The 21,986-nt window shown below is 35.7% G+C and overlaps 1 protein-coding gene across 4 annotated transcripts; it reads right to left on the reverse strand.

The window, feature by feature from the left end:
• Positions 1-3,240: 3,240 nt before the first annotated feature.
• LOC104593634 (leucine--tRNA ligase, cytoplasmic-like) lies at positions 3,241-21,986 on the reverse strand. 4 transcript variants are annotated; one of them, XM_010253591.3, is made up of 6 exons: positions 21,771-21,986; positions 13,366-13,493; positions 10,162-10,866; positions 7,395-9,986; positions 3,982-4,026; positions 3,241-3,501 (listed from the first exon to the last, which is right to left on the reverse strand). In XM_010253591.3, the coding sequence occupies exons 3-5, from the start codon at positions 10,842-10,844 to the stop codon at positions 4,008-4,010; spliced, it is 3,294 nt and encodes a 1,097-aa protein (XP_010251893.1). In that variant the 5' UTR covers positions 10,845-10,866; positions 13,366-13,493; positions 21,771-21,986; the 3' UTR covers positions 3,241-3,501; positions 3,982-4,007. The 4 variants fall into 4 exon arrangements, with proteins under 4 accessions (XP_010251893.1, XP_010251895.1, XP_088747484.1 ...); XM_010253593.2 differs by having other exon boundaries at positions 10,162-10,848; positions 21,771-21,976; XM_088891358.1 differs by having other exon boundaries at positions 10,162-10,848; positions 13,366-13,512; positions 21,771-21,976.

The following is a 21,986-nucleotide window of genomic DNA, read 5'->3' on the forward strand; positions in this document are numbered from 1 at the left end:
TTTAGACTAAGAAATATGGGAAATTTCTCATTTTTTCATATTAAAAATTATTTAAAATATAAAATATTAATATATATTCATGGTTAGGTCGTTCGATTTTGGTCGATTTACAAATGTCCAAAGTGAAACTGATCCAACTTAGTTGAATTGAGAATTTTCTGAACCAAAGTCGACATAAAATACTAGAGAACCGACCAACTCGGGTCGAGTTAATCGGGTTGGTTAGTTTCATAAGTTTGACGAATAAACTTAACTAAAATTAATTATTGTTATTTTTGTATTATAAAAATTTATTAAAAGTAGTATATAAAATATGAAAAAATATTAATTATTTAAAAAGTTGAAAATATAAAACAATTGTATACTCTTATGTGTTTCTATTAGGGTCATTTACTAGAACACACCTTATAATTTTACATATTACTTAAACCTACCTTATAGTTTTCATTTTACTAAAACATCCCATATATTTTACAACTTATTTACTTAATCAACCTTTCATTAAGGAGTGTTTGTTTTACCATTAGGCCCATGATTTTTTATTTCAAAAATACCCTTAACACTTTTTTTATACAGAAACAAGATTGGCCAAATATAACCAATAGAGTGATTGCACGTGTCTTATTAAGGGAAAAATGGTATTTTTATTTCTATTTTCTTTTGATTAAATTTATTTAAATGAACATTATGGCCAACATGTCATTTTCCACTATCATCTAATGGAAGTTTGATTAAATCGTTTGCAAATTATAAGTGGTGTTTTAGTAAAATGCTAACTATACTATAGGATAGATTTTAGTAAATCCATGAAACTATAAGGGTATTTTAGTAAATGACCATTTTTATTATTTATCTTTTGCTTAATAAATCCCGTGCATCGCACGGATCCCCGCTAATATAATTATATAACATGATTAGTATCTTCACTTTCTCCAGAAGGACAGTCAAGGTCACAATTAAATCCCTCTATGGAATTATCTTTTTTTTTTTTGTTGGGAGCTTAATACTTAACGCCGAATATAGGAGCATTTTAATTTTAGGACAAATTATTTTCTTGTTCTCCGATAGAATATAAAGAGAAATAATTTTTTGAGCAATTTCCTTGACAAATAATTGTCTTTCTTATGTCTCCCAATTATTTGATTCTCTGTTTAATATTTCCCCCATTTTACAATTCTCATCCCATTTTGAAATTTGAAAGGTGATAACTTCTCTTAGAGGAGCATTTGTGACCCAATTATCCATCCATAACCTACAAGATTTTCTGTTACCAATTTTTCAATTTAAGCATCTATTTTAATATTCTCTCATGACAAATTCCATACCAGGCCTGGGAAGCTGATCTTGGGATTTTTGAATTGAATTTGTCATTATTTTTTATATATTTTTTTCTTCTTAACTTGGACCCAAAAGTTGTTCTGAGAATTCTCCACCCTAATTTCTATGGATTAGCCAAGTTAATAAGATCCTTTCTTCTAATACCAAACCCTCCGTTTCATTTACACATACACACTTCATTCCATTTTTTTAAGGTGAAATGGGTCTTTACATTTTTTATGACCCCAAAAGAACTTTTTCTAAAATTTATCCACTTCTTTGAGTTTGCTTGGGAAATTCAAATAACTCATTTGATACTCGGACGTATTCTCTATTAGTCCTTTTAATATTGCAATTCTCCTGCCTATTGATAATGATTTGCTCTGCACCCCTCCAGCTTTTCTCTAGTTCTACTTAGACCATAGTTTTCAAGGCGCCAAGGCGAGGTTAGGTGACAGGGGGGCGCCTTGTCATCTAGGCGATGGATTTTTTTGAGTAAAACCCTAGATCCTAGGGTAGTTTCCTAGGTTTCATAATCATCTTTCCTTAATAATTATTCATAATTTTCATAAGAAAAGTATAAATTTCATGTTTAAATATAGAAAATCAACATTTTATGAGAAAAAAAACAACAAAATAAAGAAAATTCAAAAAATATAGGGGTTGAACCCCCTACTTTTGTTATAGGAAAGAAGAAAAGAAAAGATGGAAGAAGAAGAAGACGTGGAAGAAGAAAATGTGTTGATTGGACCAAATTTTAAGTTCTTCCCTTGCTTATAGGTTCAGATTTTGAAAATTTTGTGGGTTCAATCAAGGATCAAAATTTCGATATGATACAACCCCGTATCGGGTGTATTGTATTGTATCTTTGGGATCCTGATACCTGTTTACAGGTGTTTTTAGGGACCCCATTTTTTAAATATATATATACATATATATATATATATATTTAAAAAAGAAATTGAAAACCAAAGAAATAAAAAATAGGGAGAGTATTGTCAGCCCCCTAGCCCCCTCTAGAATATGGACCCCCACCCCCTTTGGCTCCTTTTCTTGTGCCTCTTTTTTCAAAGTTCTAAGTCAGCCCCCTAGCCCTATTCCCCCTCCCCCTTCCTAGTCACTGAGGTTTGGTGCAGACCAATCCCCCCTATTTTTTTATTATCAAGGAGACCAAGGAGGTTCGAGATACTATTCAAGTCTGTATCTCTCACAGCCCTTCTCAAGCCCAGATTCCACATTTTGTCTAATCAATACATTTTCTTCTTCCATGTCTTCTTCTTCTTCTTCCTCCACCTTTTCTTTTCTTCTTTCCTATAACAGAAGTAGAGGTTCAGCCCCTATATTTTTTGAATTTTCTTATATATATATATATATATATATTTAAAAAAGAAATTGAAAACCAAAGAAATAAAAAAATAGGGAGAATATTGTTATAAGTACTGATACACCTCTGCCAATACAAAGAGTTGTACCGATACTGTGAACCATGGGTTCAATACAACAGTTAGCAATGTTTGTATTGATTAAACCCTAACAAAATAAGAAAATAATAAAAAGAAATTAGTATATACACACATAAAATGAATATTCTAGTTTAATAATGTTTATTTTATAATTATAATGTCAAAAAATTAAAAATCTAAAAGTATTTTATAACCCACTGCACAAAACTGCTAGGCAACTGGGGGAGGCAAGCCTCCAAGGGTGCCTTGTTGCCTAGGCGTCACCTTGACAACTATGATCTAGACATTCCTTAAAAGTGTCCTTTCTAACACCATCTTTGATTATCAGAGCTCCCAAGTACTTTCCTCCTATTATATTTTGGAATTTTTGTAATATTTGCAAGAATTTTTAGAGTTTTCAAGGATTTTTTTTTTTTTTTGAGAACAATGAAGATTTCTGGTAATTTGGGAGCTGCCCTGATGCCTTTAATTTCTCTTCATTCTTCTTGTATCAAAGAAAAAAATGAGTTTAGAAAAATGAGAACACCCTTTTAACTAATGAGAAAAAAAAAGTAACAAACATACAAAAATAATAAATGAACAAAAACCTAGGTAACATGAAGAGTTCTCTTTTTCATCCTCTCCAATAAAAATATATTGCATGAACAACTGACAGAAATCATTGAGAACACACTTCAAGCAGCAGTTTTGTATAGCTTCTCTCCTATCCCTGCTTATTCTTCTGCATAACATGTCAGACAAGAAAGAAATTAGACATTTTCTTTATGTAACAAGGAACAAAAACCGTAGTTCAAAGTATTGATATACTCGATACATTTTTTTTCAAGTATCAAGCGATTCTAACAGTTGATACAGGTGTTTTTATAAAATTTTAATAAATACCATTCAGGCCACGTTTATTCAAGGCTTTTTGGCAATTGCTTAAACACTTAAGATACATGAAATACTTGTAATTTTGCATATCGGCAGGGCACAAAAAGCACCGATACATATCGTACATATCAATACTTTGAGCCTTGACAAGAACCAATATGCATGTATCTACTTAATCCAAAGTGAAGCTGCTTCGTTGTTGAAAGTTGACATTGTGTTTGCCTCTAACCAACAAAGACAAACAAATATATAATTCCTAGATACAGATAAAGTATCCAGATGTTTACTTTGAATTAAAAGCTTAAGAATACTTGAATGAATCTAGTACCTTCAAGCGTATGCAGCAAAACATCATCACAAATCACCATTTAACCTGTAAATCAACAAAAAAGAAAAAAAAATATTACCTTTGTTAAATAATTAAATTAATTCAACAAACAATTTCATATATCACCACATTCAGAATGTGAAACAAGCCAGTGATCAAGTAGCAAATGCCCTTTTTTTTGTTCTTTCTCGATATCTTTTGAAGGGCTACAAAACGGGGGTAGCCCTTTTTTTCTTTTTCCTCGGGTATTTGTTGAAGAGCTGAAAACTCAACTGTGTGAATGGTGGTTTTAGACAAATTATAGATTTTGTTTCCAGAATGGTAGAGCCAGTGGCCATACAGCTAAATCTCTGTTAAATCTCAAAAGAATTTGCAGTTGACGTTAAATCTCCTGGCTGCACTAAGATAGGGGCTCAGATGGGACATGGCTGTGGGAAGGAAGCAGAGATTGGAATTGCAATACCCAAGCTTCACTTGATGGGTCCAAGGATTGAAGGATGCAGAAGCAAACAATAATAAGTTAGAGGTCAGATGTTGATGCAAGAAGGATAGATACAACCCAGTCTGAGAAGGTACTAGGAGTAAAGATAATGGCAGGAAAAATAGACCTAGGAATAGGGTAAACTTGTTTTCGTCATACAGAACTAGAAGAATAGGTAATAAGCTGCTATTTTTCCTTCCATAAAAGAGAACATAGCAAGTTACTTGGGAAATGAGTTAGGGGATTCCCTGAATTGTTGGTTGAATGCTTTGTGTGGGCTCCATTGTTGGTCCTAAGCCCTAGTATTTCACCACGAGGCAATTTTTTGAGAGCAGGTGAATGGATTTTGGGCCAATAAGTTTCATGGCTCTAGAAAATGGTTTTTTTGGTAATAAAATAAAATTTATTTATAAGAAAAAGAGAATCATATAAGGAAGGTGACAAGAAAAGTAAGAAGTCATAAAGTTCTACCTACAACAGATAAATTTTAAAATAAATGTTTTGAAAACCTATTATCTAAAATTAAAATACCTAAAATAACATGTAAAACGTATTCAAATTAAAATTTAAAAATAAAACCAAACATATAAAAGATTTTCAAGCATGTAAAACCCACAATCTCTTTTTTTCTTCAATTGCATTACTTCAAATAGCTAATGTGGTGTAAAACATCTTGCATACTTTTTTTTTTGAATAAAAGGTAAGGTATCATTGTAAAACATCTTGCATTCTTGATTCTACAAGCCGTCTTTGCATCAAACCCCTCAAAGCAAGCCCAAAGAAGTCCATGTTAGGGTCTTAAATTCTTAATCCTACACAAAAAATGATTTTATAACTTAATTGCCTTTCAAAAAGATATTTTATTAGGATGAATGAATGAACAACATTAGCAAATGGGGGATTATTGGAGCTTTGTCAAGCGAGCCACTAGGTGAACCAGGCGCACAACTAGGCACACCAAGCACTCACCTTTTGAAAGTGCTGCACCTGGGGCCTGGGCGAGGCACATACCTTAAAATGCGCATCACCTGAGCACCTAGGCAAGCCTTTTAAATCACTGCCTTGCCCTGAGTAAAATCTAAGGATGTCAAAAGCCAAAATTACAATCAATCCCCAAATGAACAAAACCAACACCCCATCACACAAAAGCAACGAAGAGCCAGTGAAGCCCACCACCCACTGAAAAAACCAGACCAGGAGGCTTTCTAGTTTCTACTTTATAGCTTCTAGGTTTCAATGACTTCTTGCTTGGCCCATCCCCAAATAGACCTTTTTTCAATCTAGCAAAGACATTTGAGACCAAGACATCTCAGACTACTTCCTTCTAATCTTCTAACTGCAAGTGAAATCTCTCTCAGCTTTTTCACATCCGTTAGTTCTTCATTGATTTTTTTTCCAATTATAACACCAAATGCTTCTCAAAATATATGCTTGAATCGGATGGCTCTTTTTGACCTCTCCAGTTAAAGCTAATGGGTTATGGTCATCACAAATCACTTCCAGATCTGAGTGACCATATTTGCAGCAGTTTCAGTAATAGGAAAAGGGTATTTCTTTTCCAGTTTTTTGAACCTGACACAATCCTCATCACCTAGGACCAAACAAGCCCAATGGTTTGCATACAACTTCTAAATTTACAGCCTTTTCCAAATCCACCAATTTTTCAATTACATGAGTTTCATCCAATTCAAACTCTATGTCACTTGAATCATCATCATTTTCTTCATCATCCTCTTTTCTGCCACTTCATTCCCACCCTTCTCTTTAACTGGAAATGTTCTATAATTCCTTTAACTTTCAGAAGTCTTTGAAGTAATGTTCTGAAAATCATAATTGTATCGTAAAGCTTATAGAAAGTTGAATTGTATCGTAAATTGTAAGATTTATTCTATTTTTTACAAACTTGTCAAAAAATTAAATATACGTATGCATATGCTATAAGGCTAAATATACATAGAACAATGATTCTACCCTTTTTAATCCATATCTATCACATATGTACCTAAAACAATAGAATTTACAACTTGTACACTAAAGTCTAAGATGATATAATCAAGCTTGGGTGCTTGACTTGTAAGTCAAATATTCCATATACAATGCCTCTTTATCAACATATGATGGAAAATAAATTCTATATATGGTCTTAAATAATGCAAATAAATCAATTTCAAGTAAGGTATTTAAAACAAGTCACACAGAAAGGAAGCATTTTAAAACTTAGGAGACATGGCAATGAATCAATCTAACATTGAAGTTCGGACAGACAGAAAAAAAAAAAACATAGAAAGAATACAAGAAAATTCTCAAATTGGATAAGAGTTTCTTAAAGCAGACCGCTTTCTTTCCCCTTATCTTTTCTTCTTTTCCCTTTCCTTCTCTTTTTTTATTCTCTTTCTTTTTCTTTTCCTTCCCTTTCTTTTCTTTTCCTTTCCTTACCTTTCCCCTTTTTTTCTTTTTTCTTTTTTTTTTTGTCTTTTTATATAAGATGTGCATGAGGCACATGAGGCATACGCCTCTAGCACGCCTCATGAAAAAAACGCACAAGGCGTATGCCTCAGAGGTGTCAGCGCCTCTGGCATACACCTCAGGGCGTTTTGGGAGCGCCTCACCTGGAGGCGCGCATCCAGGCGTATGCATCCCACACCTTTTAAAACACTGTAAGACACTAATCATATAGAGTAGTCAAATTTCCACCAAAACAAACATTTGCTTCATTGTTTGAAACAATACCCATACATCCACTAGAGCAGAAGAATAATACCTAAAGAAAATGAGATGAGATTGATCAAAAGACAAGAGACAACAAACAAAAGTGGCAGATGAACAAATGTACATTCATTCTCAAAATATATCAAATGCTAAAAATGATGAACCCGATAAAAACTGATATGACTAAGCATGAATAAATATGGTTTAATGATGAAGGTCCTACTTGGTTAAAAATATTGCCGTTGGGTTCCCAGGGGAAGGAGGATTCTGATTTAACAACGACACATGGGATCCAGCTTTCCTGACAGCATCAGGGTCAATAGCAGACAAAACTTCTACATGATCAAGACCCAACTGCCTCTTGATTAAGTCCAAATTCTCCTCAAGGACATCAATTTCACCAAAGGGTAGCCTCAGATCCAAGGCATGAACTCCAACAGACAGCACTTCATCCTTCTTGAACCTTAAAAATGGCATACAAAGCTTCTGAATCTGCTTAAAGTTTGTCTCCTGTCCAATTACACTCCTTTGCAATGCCTCCAATATTTCTTGGTCAGGTGCAAAGGAGTGAGTCTCCCTGTCAAACTTGCTTTGGAGTATCTCTAAGCATACTCTTTTCCAACCGTCATATTGCTCATTCACATATATCAAGCCTACTGATGGCTTGTTTTCTTCAGTGGGAGGAGGAACTGCAGCACCCTTTTTGTTAGGTTTCTTTGAACCTGACACTTGTTTCTGGAGCAACTTCCTCATAGATACTATTGAGTCTTGCAGATACTTATTGGCACTTTTGAGTGTAAGGTCAGGTAAATCACCTGTTGGCCAACCTGCCTTTACAACAAACCCATCCTTCTTCAAGAGCTCCTTCCAGATATATTCTGCATAGTGTGGACAAATTGGGGTAATAAGCCGTGTCTGAACATCCATGAACCACAGCAGTAACTCACGATTCATACCCCCAACACCACATGAGAACCTATACTCATCTCTAGCAGCCTGAAGATCATAAAAGCCTGTCTTGAGAGCTTCTCGAAACATGTACTCACTGTAATGTTGCTCTGTCATTTTGACTGCAATGTTTATCTCATTAGCAAACACTCGATCAGCATAAGTGGATGGAGGACCTGTTCTCAAAGAGCTCTCCACAGCCAGAACCTCCTCCATCCATGATATCTCTTTTGTAAGTCGCAGGATTGCAGCATTTGCTGTTTCAAAGACAAAGTTTGCATCATCCATTCCATCCCCAGCATCAGCCAGAGCAAATCGTGTGGCATCAGCAGAAAACTCCTCAATAGCCTGATGTAGAGTCCTAAAATTCCCAGTTGACTTGGACATCTTCTCAGAGTTAAGCATGATGTGCCCATTGCATCTGAAACCAAGGGGCCAATGCTGTTTGGGTAGAAGTGCAGTGTGATTATAGATGCAGAATGTAAGATGATTCTGGATAAGGTCTTTACCAGACACCCGCAGATCGAATGGGTACCAGTACTCAAACTCCTGCTTCATTTTGCTAAGAAGAGAAGTAGGGATATCCGATGATTTTGGATATGGCCCACCACAGAAAACGTAATTCCATACTTCATCTGTCATCTGCTCTGGCTTTACCAAGGACATATCTGACCCATACATGTCTCCATTCTGTAACAAATGAGCAATGGTATAATAAGCCATGTAAAGTGTGGAATCAGATAAGGATTCAACTAGGAATTGATCATCCCAGGGAAGACGAGTTCCCAGCCCAAAAGACCGTGAACAAGCCCACTGATTCAACCAATTCAATGTATGCTGGAAACCATGCCTTGTCTCATCAGAGAAGAGCTTCATGTTAGAGAGGCACTCCTCAGCCTTTTTCTTCCATTCTGGTTCTCCATATGTGATGTACCACTGATCCGTCAGAGCCACAACACACTCATCACCTGATCTTGACATAACCTTCTTCTCAGGCTCACTATACATAACAGCCTGGCCAATCTGTACAAGTCTGTTCCTGATCAATGGCTTTGCTTCCTGCACTTTCATCCCCACATATTCTCCAACTAGCATTGTTCCCTCAGTGAATCCTCTCAAGTAGGTTAACCTCTTTGCTTCTGCAAGCTTATCTTTCTCATTTTGGCTTTTGATCTTCAGATCAATGCATACCTTCTCAGCAGATTTATCCCCAAACTCTGGGATGTTGATGATAGGAATGACCTCGAAAGGCATGATCCACTCATCCTTCACATTGAACTTGGCCCTGAGAGCTGGTTTCGACTTCAAATCATGTAGAGCCATGTAATCGTCAGGGGAGTCACTGGGCACACTGGTCACAATCCCTGTGCCCTTGTCAGTTAGAATTGTCAACATGGGAAGAGAGTATATAATCTCATTAAGTGAGAGAGGGGATTTCAAAGGCAACCCAATCAGATCATTACCAGATAGCTCAACCAAGCAGGTTGGCTTCTCTGGAATCCGAGATAAATTCTGGTAAGCAAGGTTAAGGGCTGCTCTCTCAGTAACAATAAATACATCTGTGTCATTTATTTCATAGGCTCCATACTTCCCATCAGGCAACACCCATGAGTTTGTTTGTCCATACATGGTTTCAGGTCTCAATGTGGCAGCAGCCAGGAACACTCTCCTCCCTTCCAAAGCTTTCAACTTAGAAGGGAAAGGTGGCACTACCTCCATTTTAATCAGAGTATAGTCTTGTGGCTGAACCCCTTCACCTGATGCCCTGTCATGGTCTGCACATGGCTGGCCATCTAAGGGAGAATAGATTGTGTATCTCATATCCTTGACAATCTTTCCCATTTCCTTCAACTTCCTCATTTGCCACCTGTCAAAAGTTGTCCTTATCAGTAACACGAATTTACAAGAGGAAATAAGCCTGTGTGTGTGCGCTTTTTTATCTTTTATTTATTTTTTTTGGGGGGAGGGGGGATGGGAGGCAGTTTGTCTATCCTAGCTAAGCCCACATTATGATCCCCACCACACAAGACAACAAAGCTCACCTAACAAAAGAATCATAGAATGGGTTCATATCAGTTGTGATGAAAGACCGTCTCCAATCACATCCCAACCCAAAAGCCTTCAGATCTTCCTTAGTTAAAGGTGGGAAATAGGTTAGCCAGTAATATGGATCTTGGAACTTGGAAATTTCACTGTCGGAGAGGCCATAACTCCTCATGATTTCCCACTGAAACTTGTCTCGACCTGCTTTTGAAGCTGCCTTGGACTTCTTGCTCTTGAACTTATCAGGTAAAGTCTGCCCCCCTCCATTTTGCTCCTCGGGTTCCGGTTCAGTGCTAATACTGAGCTCTTCTATAGCAGAAGGAAATGCCGGTGGGTCCCCAAACTTTTGTATCTCTCTGGCAAGTTTATCAGCTGAGGCCTTGATGGGCATCCCAGTGCAATGGAAGGCAAAGGGCAGTAGAACATTAGCACCTCTTAGCCTATGATATGCTGCAGCAAACTCAAGCTTAGACAGTGAGAATGCATGCCCTAGATGTAGATACCCATTCATATAGGGGTATGGAAAGTTCCCAAAAAACTTTTCACCAGGTTTGGGAGCTCTTTCATGGGACTCAGCTCTAAATACATCTTTTTCCTCCCACCATGTTCGAACCTTAGCCTCTATCTCAAGCAACCGGTCCCTCCTCGCAAAACTCTTCCCAACCTCATTATTTGATGCCATCTCCCTAGTAAGTTGACAGAAACTGTAACAAGTAAACCAATTATGCATAGTAGACAGGTGAGTTACTAATGCAAGACAGCAGAAACATAGCAAATAGGTAAACTGGTTTAAGAGAATTTTTTTTACAATCCAAGTCCAAGGAGAACCACAAGGAAAATAACCAAACAAATGGCAGAAGAAAACATATACTAGTACAAATTTTGCAAGAAAAGAGTCGGGAAAATCAAAGAAACATTAAGTTTCTCTTACAAGTCAAGACAAAGTTATTAATTAGGAGAAGAGTACAAAAACATAAATTGTAATACAACTGGATAAGATCTAGAATAATTACTTCATAGAATTAATTTCCAAAGACCATGCATTTTTTTCATCAAATATTGAATATCAACATTTCAATAGAAATTTTGATGAAGCATCAGAAGACAACCAAACCAACACGATGTGGATACTGAAGCAAGGAAAGAATCCATGGAGAAAGTTATCCAATTCCTAGAACAATCTTAGGCTATGTTTGGCGAATATGTGATTTGAGAAATAAGTGTTTATTTCATAAGTACTTATTTGGGTTACAGTGTTCGGTGAGCCGCTTAACCAATAAGTACTTATATTTGTGGAAATGACAATTATAGCCACGAAAGTTGCCCAAAACAGAGCAAAAAGTGGAGAAAAGAGGGAAGGAAGATTCACATACCTGGAATGATTTTTCAACCTGGAGTTGCATGTCGCAGCTGCCGGTTCATGTTTGAGCTTAAATGGAGAAGACGCTCCACAGGATTTTGAAAAAACGACAGGGACAGTTTTGTCCCAAAAAAAATGGAAGAAGTGCTCAAAATAAGCAGCCCCTGGGCTGATTTTTTTAAGTACTTATTTTGAAATAAGCACTTATTCACTCTCTTTTTGCCAAATGCGAATGAGTGCTTATTTGCCACTTATTGTGTGGTCCCACCATTTATTTTAAGTGCTTAAATAACAGGATGTTTGTATTTTTGAGTTTTTTTTTAATTTTTTAATTATAGGCATCTTAAGAATAGGATTTTTAGTTTTCTAGAAATTTACTGCTATTTTGAAATTACTATTTATGATAACTTACAATCTTCATATTTATAATAATTCTCATAATTACTATTTAATAATCATACTAAAATCGTAATTTCCTATTTCTAATAATTACCGATGCCTTTACATTGAGTTAGTTTTAGTTGGATTAGTAATTAGTTATTAGAGTTGATGGAGCAGAGTCCTTTCTTGAATATCTCTATGGGTTATTCATGGGTTTGTTTTGGTTCTAAAGCAATTAAAAAATTGATTTGGTCAGTTTTCTAGTCCAAATTGGATCTATAAAGAGGCATCCGATTTCTTATGGTGAACTATAAATACTCATTGTAATAGCAATTTTAAACGAGTTAATTTGATGAAATAAAGCTTGCTTTAGTGAATTCTAGTAGTTTTTATAAGTAATTCATTATATTAATTTAAATAGCTAGTTTGTTGCCAGGAATTTTTCTCTCTTTTTCCCTCTCTCATACCAACCTGCCTATTTACTACCTTTCTATCTTCAAAATTCTAATTTTTCATAACAAAAAGGATGGAGAGAATCATGAGAAATTTCCTGTGGGAACCAGGTGTAAGACCATGCAATTAGTGCACACTGCCAGCATGCAAGGCGATATAGGACAATGGAGTAACAACACAAATTTATTCGATTGCAACTCACAGACTAGAATGTGATGGGAATCACACACATCGCATCACATTATCATGTTAAACCTCTCAATAGAACACACCTAACACGTCTATCTCATATAGATAAATTGACACCTAACCCCATCGCATCCCAAGGGGATCCACACCTTTGGCCTCCCCAGACTTCTCGAGTCCCTGTGAGTGCCTTCTTCAACCTCCAAAGACTCTCCCTGCCTAAGCCTCCTTAGATCTCAGATCTGAGATCTGAACCTCTCCCTCTGAAACTCTCTACTACTCAAAACCACCATCACCTTGCCATCTGTTGTCTTTCAGGCAGACCTCTACAGTGCTGAATCCCATCCCCTTCACCAGGTAATTCCAATATTGATCAATTGGACTATGGCATGCAAAAGAAAGGAGAAAGTATAGGTAGAGGTCCTAGTGTCATCAAATTAAACTTTGATAGATGCAGTTTGAGCAATCCAAGAAACTTAAGTATAGGTAGAGCTTCTAAAAGTAGTCATTTGGGCTATATCCCAGATATTTTTTTCCTGAGCAAGAGGTTGTAGCAATTGATCAAGGGTTGAACCATTAGCAGTTTTGCATGCATGAGACAACAGACCAGGAAAATCTCTTAACAACAGAGATGTAGTGGTGGAAAGCAACTGTCAAGTAATTGTCAAATGGTCTAAAAGCAACAACATTGGTTCTCCGAAATATAGACACATCAAAAGATAAGTAAATATTGGCACATCAGATTCAACAGAAATACTGCAACCTTTATTTCTAACTATTTAACCCAACAGCATAAACTAAAAAAGGTGTTCTTTGCAGTTACCTTGAATTAGGCACTAATCTGTATGGAACATTTCTCAAGACCCTAGATTGCAAATTTTGTCTGAAGATATGAGAAGCGAGGGAGTAACACTCCTAAATCAGGCCGATAGCATTCCCTCACAAAACCACCTTCAAGAAAAAAGGTTCTCTACAACAATTAATCCATCATAAATCTTTAGGGAAAACTTGAAGGAATAAGATAGACACAAAAGGAAAGATATCTATCCACTTATAATGTATCATAAAGAAAAGTTCTATTTTTATTAAAAAAAAATGTAACATAAAGAAAAAGAACAAACAGAAAAGATAAGAAAAATGAAACACTTTATAATTCCTTCTGTTCACAATTAAACTTCTTTGAATCTGGCTAACAGACATAAATAATTTAAGACATCCAAAACTCTTTCATCAATGTAGGCCATAAGAAGGGGAAAACCACCTAGTGAAAAAGAATTTCCACAATTCCAACCAAATGATTCAATTTCTTTCACATTGTGGCAGCAGCCATACATAGTCATTTACATCACCATAACACTTCTTAGAAGTTGATCCACTTAAACCATAAAAAAGGATACAAAATAAGTAGCCACTTCCGTACATATACTACTTTGGAACCAAATAACCCACCTTTTTTTTCTTTTTTATTTTTTTTTTGGTATTATGTATTACATTATAGAGGGATCGAGTGGGGACAGAATAGGGAGCACATGAGGTCCACCAACCTTACCATGGAGATCCTGCAGCTACATGGGTTTTGATCCCATGCCTCCATAACCGGAGTGATGATCCTAGCTACTGGGTCATCGCCACCCAACTTTTTTTAGCCAATAAGCATGAATAATTAAACAAATCTATGCCCACCAAAAGTCATCTATTTATACCATAAAGTATGACCCAAAACCACAAAATAAGCATTTCTTAATTCAATTTCTTCATCACTAAATACTTCCAAACTATGATTTCTGATATCTATTGTATCTGTTCATACATAAAATACAAAATAAAAAGTAAATAATTAAATAACTAAATAAATAAAAGCATGTCAATTCCTTTCTTCTTAAAAATTGAAATATCAAATGTCTTTCCAATTCAATCCATAAAAAGAATATCTTTCAATTCATCCACCATGAATAACTAACTCCATAAACTTATTCTTTTGCAAAATTGAAAAATAAATAAGTCAAACACTTAAATTGAGGGATCATAAGATGTTCAAAACTTGCAATAAGACAATATCCTGCCATTACTCCGTTTTGGTTAATGGGATGGTGAAAGACTTTTTCCCAGCTTGTAGAGGCATTAGACAAGGTGACCCTCTCTCCCCTTTCCTTTTTACCCTAGTTGCAGATGTCTTCAGTAGATTAATCTCTAAAGCAGATAGGGAAGAGGAAGTTAGAGGCTGGAGGATTGGAAGGAACAATGTCCGGGTAACCCACCTGCAATTTGCCAATGATATCATAATTTTTTGTGAAGGGGGTGACAGGTGGGAAGTGAGAAATCTCAAAGCATTGTTACAACACTTTGAGAATGTCTCCAATTTGAAGATAAACTTGGATAAGAGTTGTGTGGTAGGGGCTAAGAAGTTGGAGAGGATAATGAAATCTTTTCTGTGAGAGGAAAAGAAAGATCATCTAATCGATTGGGAAATAGTTTGTAGGAGTAAAGAGGAGGGTGGACTGGGAGTAGGAAGGTTAGCTCAAAGGAATAAAGCTCTCTTAGGGAAGTGGTTGTGGAGGTGGCCTAGAAAAAGGGAGAGATTGTGGCATGAAGTGATAGCTAGTATACATGGCAGACGGGAAAATGGTTGGGATGCGGGTGGTATCACATCAAGCTACGTTGGCATCTCCTTGGAAAGCAATTCAGAGTGTCCTCCCTCAGTTTCTCAACTTGGTTAGGTATGATGTCAACTCTGGTGACTCTGTTTTATTTTGGGAAGATACTTGGGTGGGTACCGTTGCCCTTAAGGACAAATTCCCAGCTCTCTATTCTCTTTCCCTTTACAAGGAAAAAACTGTTTCTCATTTTCTTCCTTCTATTACTTCACCCTCTTCCTTAAGCTGGGACTTTGGTTTTATGAGAGGTTTGAGGGATGTTAAACTTAGTAGTGCTTCAGAATTGTTGTCTCTTCTTGGCAATGTCTTTCTGGACCCTCTTCGCTCGGATGTGAGACTTTGGTCCCCTCATCCAAAAGGTTGTTTCACTTGTGCTTCCATTTTTAATTCCCTTTGCCCTTCCATGGGACAGTTGGGTTTCCCTAGTAAGGAGATTTGGTTCAAACCTGTTCCTCCTAAAATTATAATATTCTGCTGGGAGGTGTTTTATAGAAAGATCAATACTCTGGATTGCTTGCAGAAGAAAAGACCTTTTATGTGCTTGTCCCCTAACTGGTGTGTACTTTGCAGGGCTAGTGGTGAGGATTGCTCCCATTTATTTGTATCTTGTTCCTTTTCTAGTGCTATTTGGAGTTGGATCTTTTCTTTGTTTGGATGCAGGTGGAATCTGTCCTCAGAATTAAGTCAGTTGTTCGATCCTTCTTGTTTTGTGTGGCCTACAAAAAAAGGAAAAACGATGTGGAGATGTATTAGAGCAGCAGCCTTGTGGACAGTTTGGGAAGAAAGGAATGCTAGGGTGTTCAAAGAAAAGGGAAGAAGCTTACAAACTGTTGAGGATTGTATATTGACTAGAGCCATTCATTAGCTGAGAACTTTGGACTTCTTTCATACGTTATCCTTTGATGACATTTGGAGTAACTGGAAGGCGGTAGCCACTAGCCATACGAGGAGGGACAAGGCAGCTGCAGTGTGGAAGCCTCCGCCTGAAGGTTGGCCAAAGCTGAATTTTGATGGTAGTAGCCAAGGAAACCCAAGCCCTTCAGGAATAGGAGGGGTGCTGAGAGATAGAGAGAGCAACATCCTAGCTTTGTTTTCAGGCCCTGTGGGAATAGAAGACTCAAATAGAGCAGAGATCATAGCGGCTGTACAAGGCATCCAGATTGCTGAACAGTTAGGAGTTCGACACTTGATAGTTGAAGGAGACTCTAAAATTGTTGTGGGATGGCTGACAAAGCCAGCTTCATCTATGTGGCAATATAGAGATTTGTTGAGGAAAGTCAATTGGCTCACAAGAAATATGACAGTTACCTCTCTTTGGATAGAAAGATTAGCAAATTCCTTAGCGGATGGACTAGCTAAGCAAGGGGTTTCAAGGGATCATTTGTTTTGGGCTGCTATGTAATTTTATTTCTGCTTATCCAGTTCTTAATTGATGCAATACTTTGTTAGAAGAGGTAACAGCTTGTGCCTCTTCATGGGTTTCCTGTATTGCCTTATATTCTGATTTAATAAATTATTTTCATTCATCAAAAAAAAAATATCAACTAATTGCACAACAAAAGTCCAGGTTAATAAATGAGCTCTGTAACAGACTAAGATTAATAGGAATGTCAATGGAATAGATTTTGGTCCAACCCAAAACCAGAAAAAAAAAATCTAATTAAGTTGGATGTTAGATATCCTTCAAAGTAAGTAGATTAAAACAGAATGAAATTTATCAAGTATTTCTGTCATCAGATCAAACTAGATATCTCCCGATTCAATCCATTACAAATCCAAGCTTTTGTAAAAGAAGCATTAAATCAAACAAACACAACAAGGTATAGATGAGAGACTTGGGCCAGGTTAGGCCAAACCCAACACAAAAAGGTTGGTTCGCTTGGGTTGGGTTCAAGATCATGCAGTTAGTGTCAGGGTCGAAAATTAATGTATATGTGTCTGTGCATGTTTGTGTACGTATGTGCATCAGAATCTTCAAGTTTAAGGACTAATTTTTTTTTAGTATAACATAAGTAGAGTACCCCTGAAACAACATTACTTTTTCCTCGTATGTACACTAATGCTAAAGCTAGTTAACCCTAATTAGCTAATCCAAAGTCAAAAAAATGAGAAGATCCTTTTTACCTAAAAGCAGTGTTTTAAAAGCGCAAGGCGCACGCCTTTTTTAGGCAAGGTGCACAATTTAAAAAAAGGCTAAAAATTCAAAAAAAAATGCAAAAAACTCAAAAAATTATAAAACATAATATTAATAAAAATATAAACTTAAGTTTTAAAATAAATGTTTTAAAAAATCTATTATCTAAAATTAAAATACATAAATATAATATGTAAAGCATATTCAAATGAGAATTTAAAAATGAAATCAAACATATAAAACATTTTCAAGCATATAAAACCCACAATATCTTTTTTTCTCAATTGCATCAAGTAGCTAATGTGACATTATATTCCTAATTCTGCAAGCCGCCTTTGTGCCACGCCCCTCGAGGCAAGCCCAAACAAGTCCACGTTAGGGTCTTAAATTCTTAGTTTTCACACAAAAAATATTAATTTTATAGTTTTAATTGCTTTTAAGAAGATATTTTATTAGGATGAATGAATGGACAATATTACCAAATAGGGGATTCTCAAAGCTCCGGTGCCGCCAGACTCAAAAAAAAGGAAAAAGCGGCAAATTTTCAAAAGGCGCACACCTGGGCTAAGGCGAACGGGCTGCGCCTAGGACCTGGGCAAGGCGCCTACCCTAAAATGTGCCTCGCCTGTGCGCCTAGGCATGCCTTTTAAATAACTGCCTAAAAGCAAACAAGGTGAATAAATTAGGGTTGGGAGTTCAACAAACCTGACCTAACCCAGCCCAACTTGCACCCCTACAACTAGGCATAGGATTTTCCCACAAGAGCTAGAAGCCTTTCATTTCTTTTTCCTTCTCAGCCTATTCCCACCACCAATTCATCTGGCATTTTGCTTTCTATCTCCTCCCAGATAAACCCCTTCTCCATTGTCACCAGGTTTCCAAGCTACTCTTCCATCTTTTTCTTCAACTAGTCTCTTCTATGCATCTTTAGAATGTTTTTCACCCATTTAGTGATTGAAAAGCTACTTTTCATGTAGCCTGGGTTTCATTTCTTATATTCTGTTGTTATTGATATGGATAGCAACTTCATGACTGAATCTAAAGTTGCAGATCTGATGCATCTCTACAGAACTCATCCCTTTTTTTTTGTTTCAAAGATTTTGATTTATCTAGAGAAGGAATTTGATTTGTTGATCCCTTTGTTACATTTTTATTGCAATTTCAATATGTTTTCAAGTTTCATGTATCAGTAGAAATAAAATATATGATTTATCTTTGTTTGTGACTTGATTAAATGATCATAGATTGGCAATGTGTGATGGAACATGTTTTGAATGGATTTGATGGTGAAGCTCTTAATCTCTTATCTGCTAATGTTGGGATCTGGACCAATTCTATTCTTATTGTTTGTGATGATTTTCCTCATTTTGAGCTTGAATTCCTACAAGTCCATAAAGATTATAATTATCTACTCATGTTAATTTAGTTTTTCCTTCTTTTAATATTTTTTCTGTGATAGAATAGTATAAATCATTGATGCAGGTTGCTTGACATGGATGTTAGTCATTGATGTGATGCTGAGGTCATACAATTAAGGAGTTTATAATTTTTATGTCATGTGAAATGAAATAATTACATTCTAGTTTTCAATAACATAATATCTGTCAAGATGGTATTATGCTTTTATAATAGTTCTGACCAAGCACTCCTGCTATTAGCACAACTAAATTGTCTCAATATGGACTTTGGACACAGTTACTTTTGAAACAAAAATCCAGTCGCCTTAGTTCTTATATCCTATGAACATTGAAAATGCCAAAGTATCATGTGTTTTATCCTTGATGCTTGAAGGTCTAAAATGTCAAACTGGTTTGAGCTGTTAACTGGACAATAGGTTGATGAGTTCATGTCTACACCATCAGCATGATAAATAATATTGTTTATGTTAGATGTTGCTCTTCAAATACTACTGGCACTGATATGAATTTCTAATGGAAATGAAGTTTTGGTATTTATCATAGTCCTCAAGGCAATGCCTAGGTGATAAGGTGCTCTTTGAGGATTGCTTTGCCCAAACGCTTACATATTTATATGCAAGACACCACATAATATTTTATATTCTTATTTTATGTTATTAATAGTAGTAGAATAGATATTAATTAACTAAATTATTCATATTGGGTTTATAGCAATGTTCAGAAAACCGGACCGGGCATAGAACCAGAGAAGAGAGAGGTTCACGGGTCAGAGGTTCAACTAGGGTCAGACCATGATGACGTAGTGGATATACATATATATACTATGGGTCATATAAATACTATATATAATATATTTTATAACTTGTTATATTTTTAAATATGGTAGTTAGATGGCAAGTTCCTTAATTTTTAAAGCAAATGACTAGGGTCCAAATCTCTTAAATTACATTTTCTTTAAAATACATGTATAATAAAGTAATATGTACAATAAAGAGTCATTAATTAACACAAGAAAAAAGGTGGACTAATGGTAATTAAGCAATATATAGAAATTAGAGGTCATGGGGTCATGGGTTCAAGTCTTACTAAAAACATTTTAAAATTTCAATTGTAAAGGACCCGGGCAGTTTCACAAAACAGGACCAGTTCACTGGTTTTCCAGTCAAACCGGCCAGTCAGCAGGTTTTCACCAGTTCTTTATCAAGTGCGGTAATTGGGGTATGACTGAACCGGCCAAGGTCCCGGGTCACGGTTCAACCAATCCAACCAGCCAATCTAGTCCGGTTTTCTAAACACTGGTTTATATTAACAATATTATTATTCTTATACTAGTTTCTTTTATTATTTTCTTATTTGTTTGGGCTCAATTCAATCGACACAAGTCAGTGACATAGTCTTCAACACTTTAATACTTTAAAACCTAAATACACAAGTAAGAAATAACTTGAAGATTTTATCCTATTAACACACAAGAACAATCAATAGGCCCTTTTCTTCATCATGACCTCCTTCTTCCTAGGACCAAAACAAGGGCTCAGCCCTTATGTTTTGTATGCTTTCTTTCCTTTCTTATTTTTCTTCTCATAAATATGTTGATTTTCTATAAGCGCAAGGCGCAAAAAAGGCACAAGGGTCAATTTGCGCCTGAGGAGCAAGGACCAAGGCGTGGCACGCGCCTTTTTAAGCAAGGCACAAAAATTAAAAAAAAAATTATAAAACATAATATTATAAAAATATAAACTTAAATTTTAAAATAAATGTTTTAAAAAAACCAATTATCTAAAATTAAAATACAGAAACATAATATGTAAAGCATATTCAAATGAGAATTTAAAAATAAAATCAAACATATAAAACATTTTCAAGCATATAAAACCCACAATCTCTTTTTTTTTCTCAATTACATTACTTCAAGCAGCTAATGTGACGTATTACATTCTTAATTCTACGAGCCGCCTTTGTGCCACGCCCCTCGAACGGGATTTACATTCTTAATTCTTAATTTTCACACAAAAATAATGATTTTATAGTTTTAATTGCTTTTTAAAAAGATATTTTATTAGGATGAATGAATGAACAACATTATCAAATGGGATTTATACTTATTTCATGAGGATTATGGTAATTATTAGTTAAAGATTACTGCTTGTTATTAAGAAATCTAAGGAGCTACTCTAGCTCTAGGACTGATTTTTTTAATCTAAAAACATGGTATTTATGATTTAGTGTGTATTTTTAATCTAAATACACCCTGTTGCCTAGCTTCGTCTTGGCGCCTTAAAAACTATGGTATTTATGATTTAGTGTGTATTCATATTATGATTCAGTTCAAATGAAGAGCTTTGCTTTTGAAGTATTATGGCACAATCAGTATAGTTCTTGCACCCAAGGCTTTAATTTATCCTCTTGGAAGTATTGATAACAAACGAACTACAAGAAAAGCATGATAGGTATTGATCAAAAAAGAAAAGCATTATAGGTGAAAGATTTTGTAATTGGTATTTTTTTTTCCTTGTGATAGAAACACAAAAGAGGGCAAGTATCAATTTACATAAAATTGGGAATTTGACATCCAGATTGAGACTTGGATTCTTCCACCGAAAGTCCACTAGCTTCTTAGTTTCTGTTTGACATAACGCTATTTAACCCTTTTTTGCTGTTATCAAACAAAAATGTATGACTCAGTGTGTATTTATAATTTTCTCTATACCTACCTCCCAAAGTAATTGTGTACAGCATGGAGAACATGGTCTTTGAGTCCTATTATGATTACTACGGCATTTCTTCATGTTCTTCGTTCTTTTATCTTATTTTATACTTTTGGTAGGGGAATTGAATTACGTATTACTTTGGTGAGATGGAAATCTGGTTTTGCAGTCAATTTACCACTCAGTTTCAAGCATTTATCCTTGAAAAACATGAAAGAAAAAACCGGAAAAAAAAAACAAACTAGCAAGAATTTCTTACGTGTAACCACACAAGCAAGTTTCTGAAAACAAAATTTAAAGAAAAAAGAACTTACCCACGATGTAGAGAGCTCCTCATTCAACCTGCAACTGAAACGCTTCTTCAGAGTGTGGAGAAGATGATTTACTTCAAGATTTGAATCAGTGTAAGCAAAGATTCTCCGAGCTGCACTGATCAGAAAAAAAGATTCTCAGAGCGGCCTCTTATCCCCTTCTTTAGTTCTTTTCTTTCTCCTTCCTCTCTCACCTCTTTTGCTAAGTTTTAGGGTTTA

The sequence above is a fragment of the Nelumbo nucifera genome, chromosome 7 (assembly GCF_055504915.1).
Source record: "Nelumbo nucifera cultivar China Antique chromosome 7, China Antique-T2T, whole genome shotgun sequence".
Lineage (NCBI taxonomy): Eukaryota > Viridiplantae > Streptophyta > Magnoliopsida > Proteales > Nelumbonaceae > Nelumbo > Nelumbo nucifera.

Excerpts from the sequence above, each read along its gene's own strand:
- LOC104593634 (XM_010253591.3), bottom strand. The coding sequence starts at position 10,844 with ATGGCATCAAATAATGAGGTTGGGAAGAGTTTTGCGAGGAGGGACCGG. Across the intron at positions 9,987-10,161 it reads TTCTATGATTCTTTTGTTAG|GTGGCAAATGAGGAAGTTGA; the intron begins GTGAGCTTTGTT and ends AACTTTTGACAG.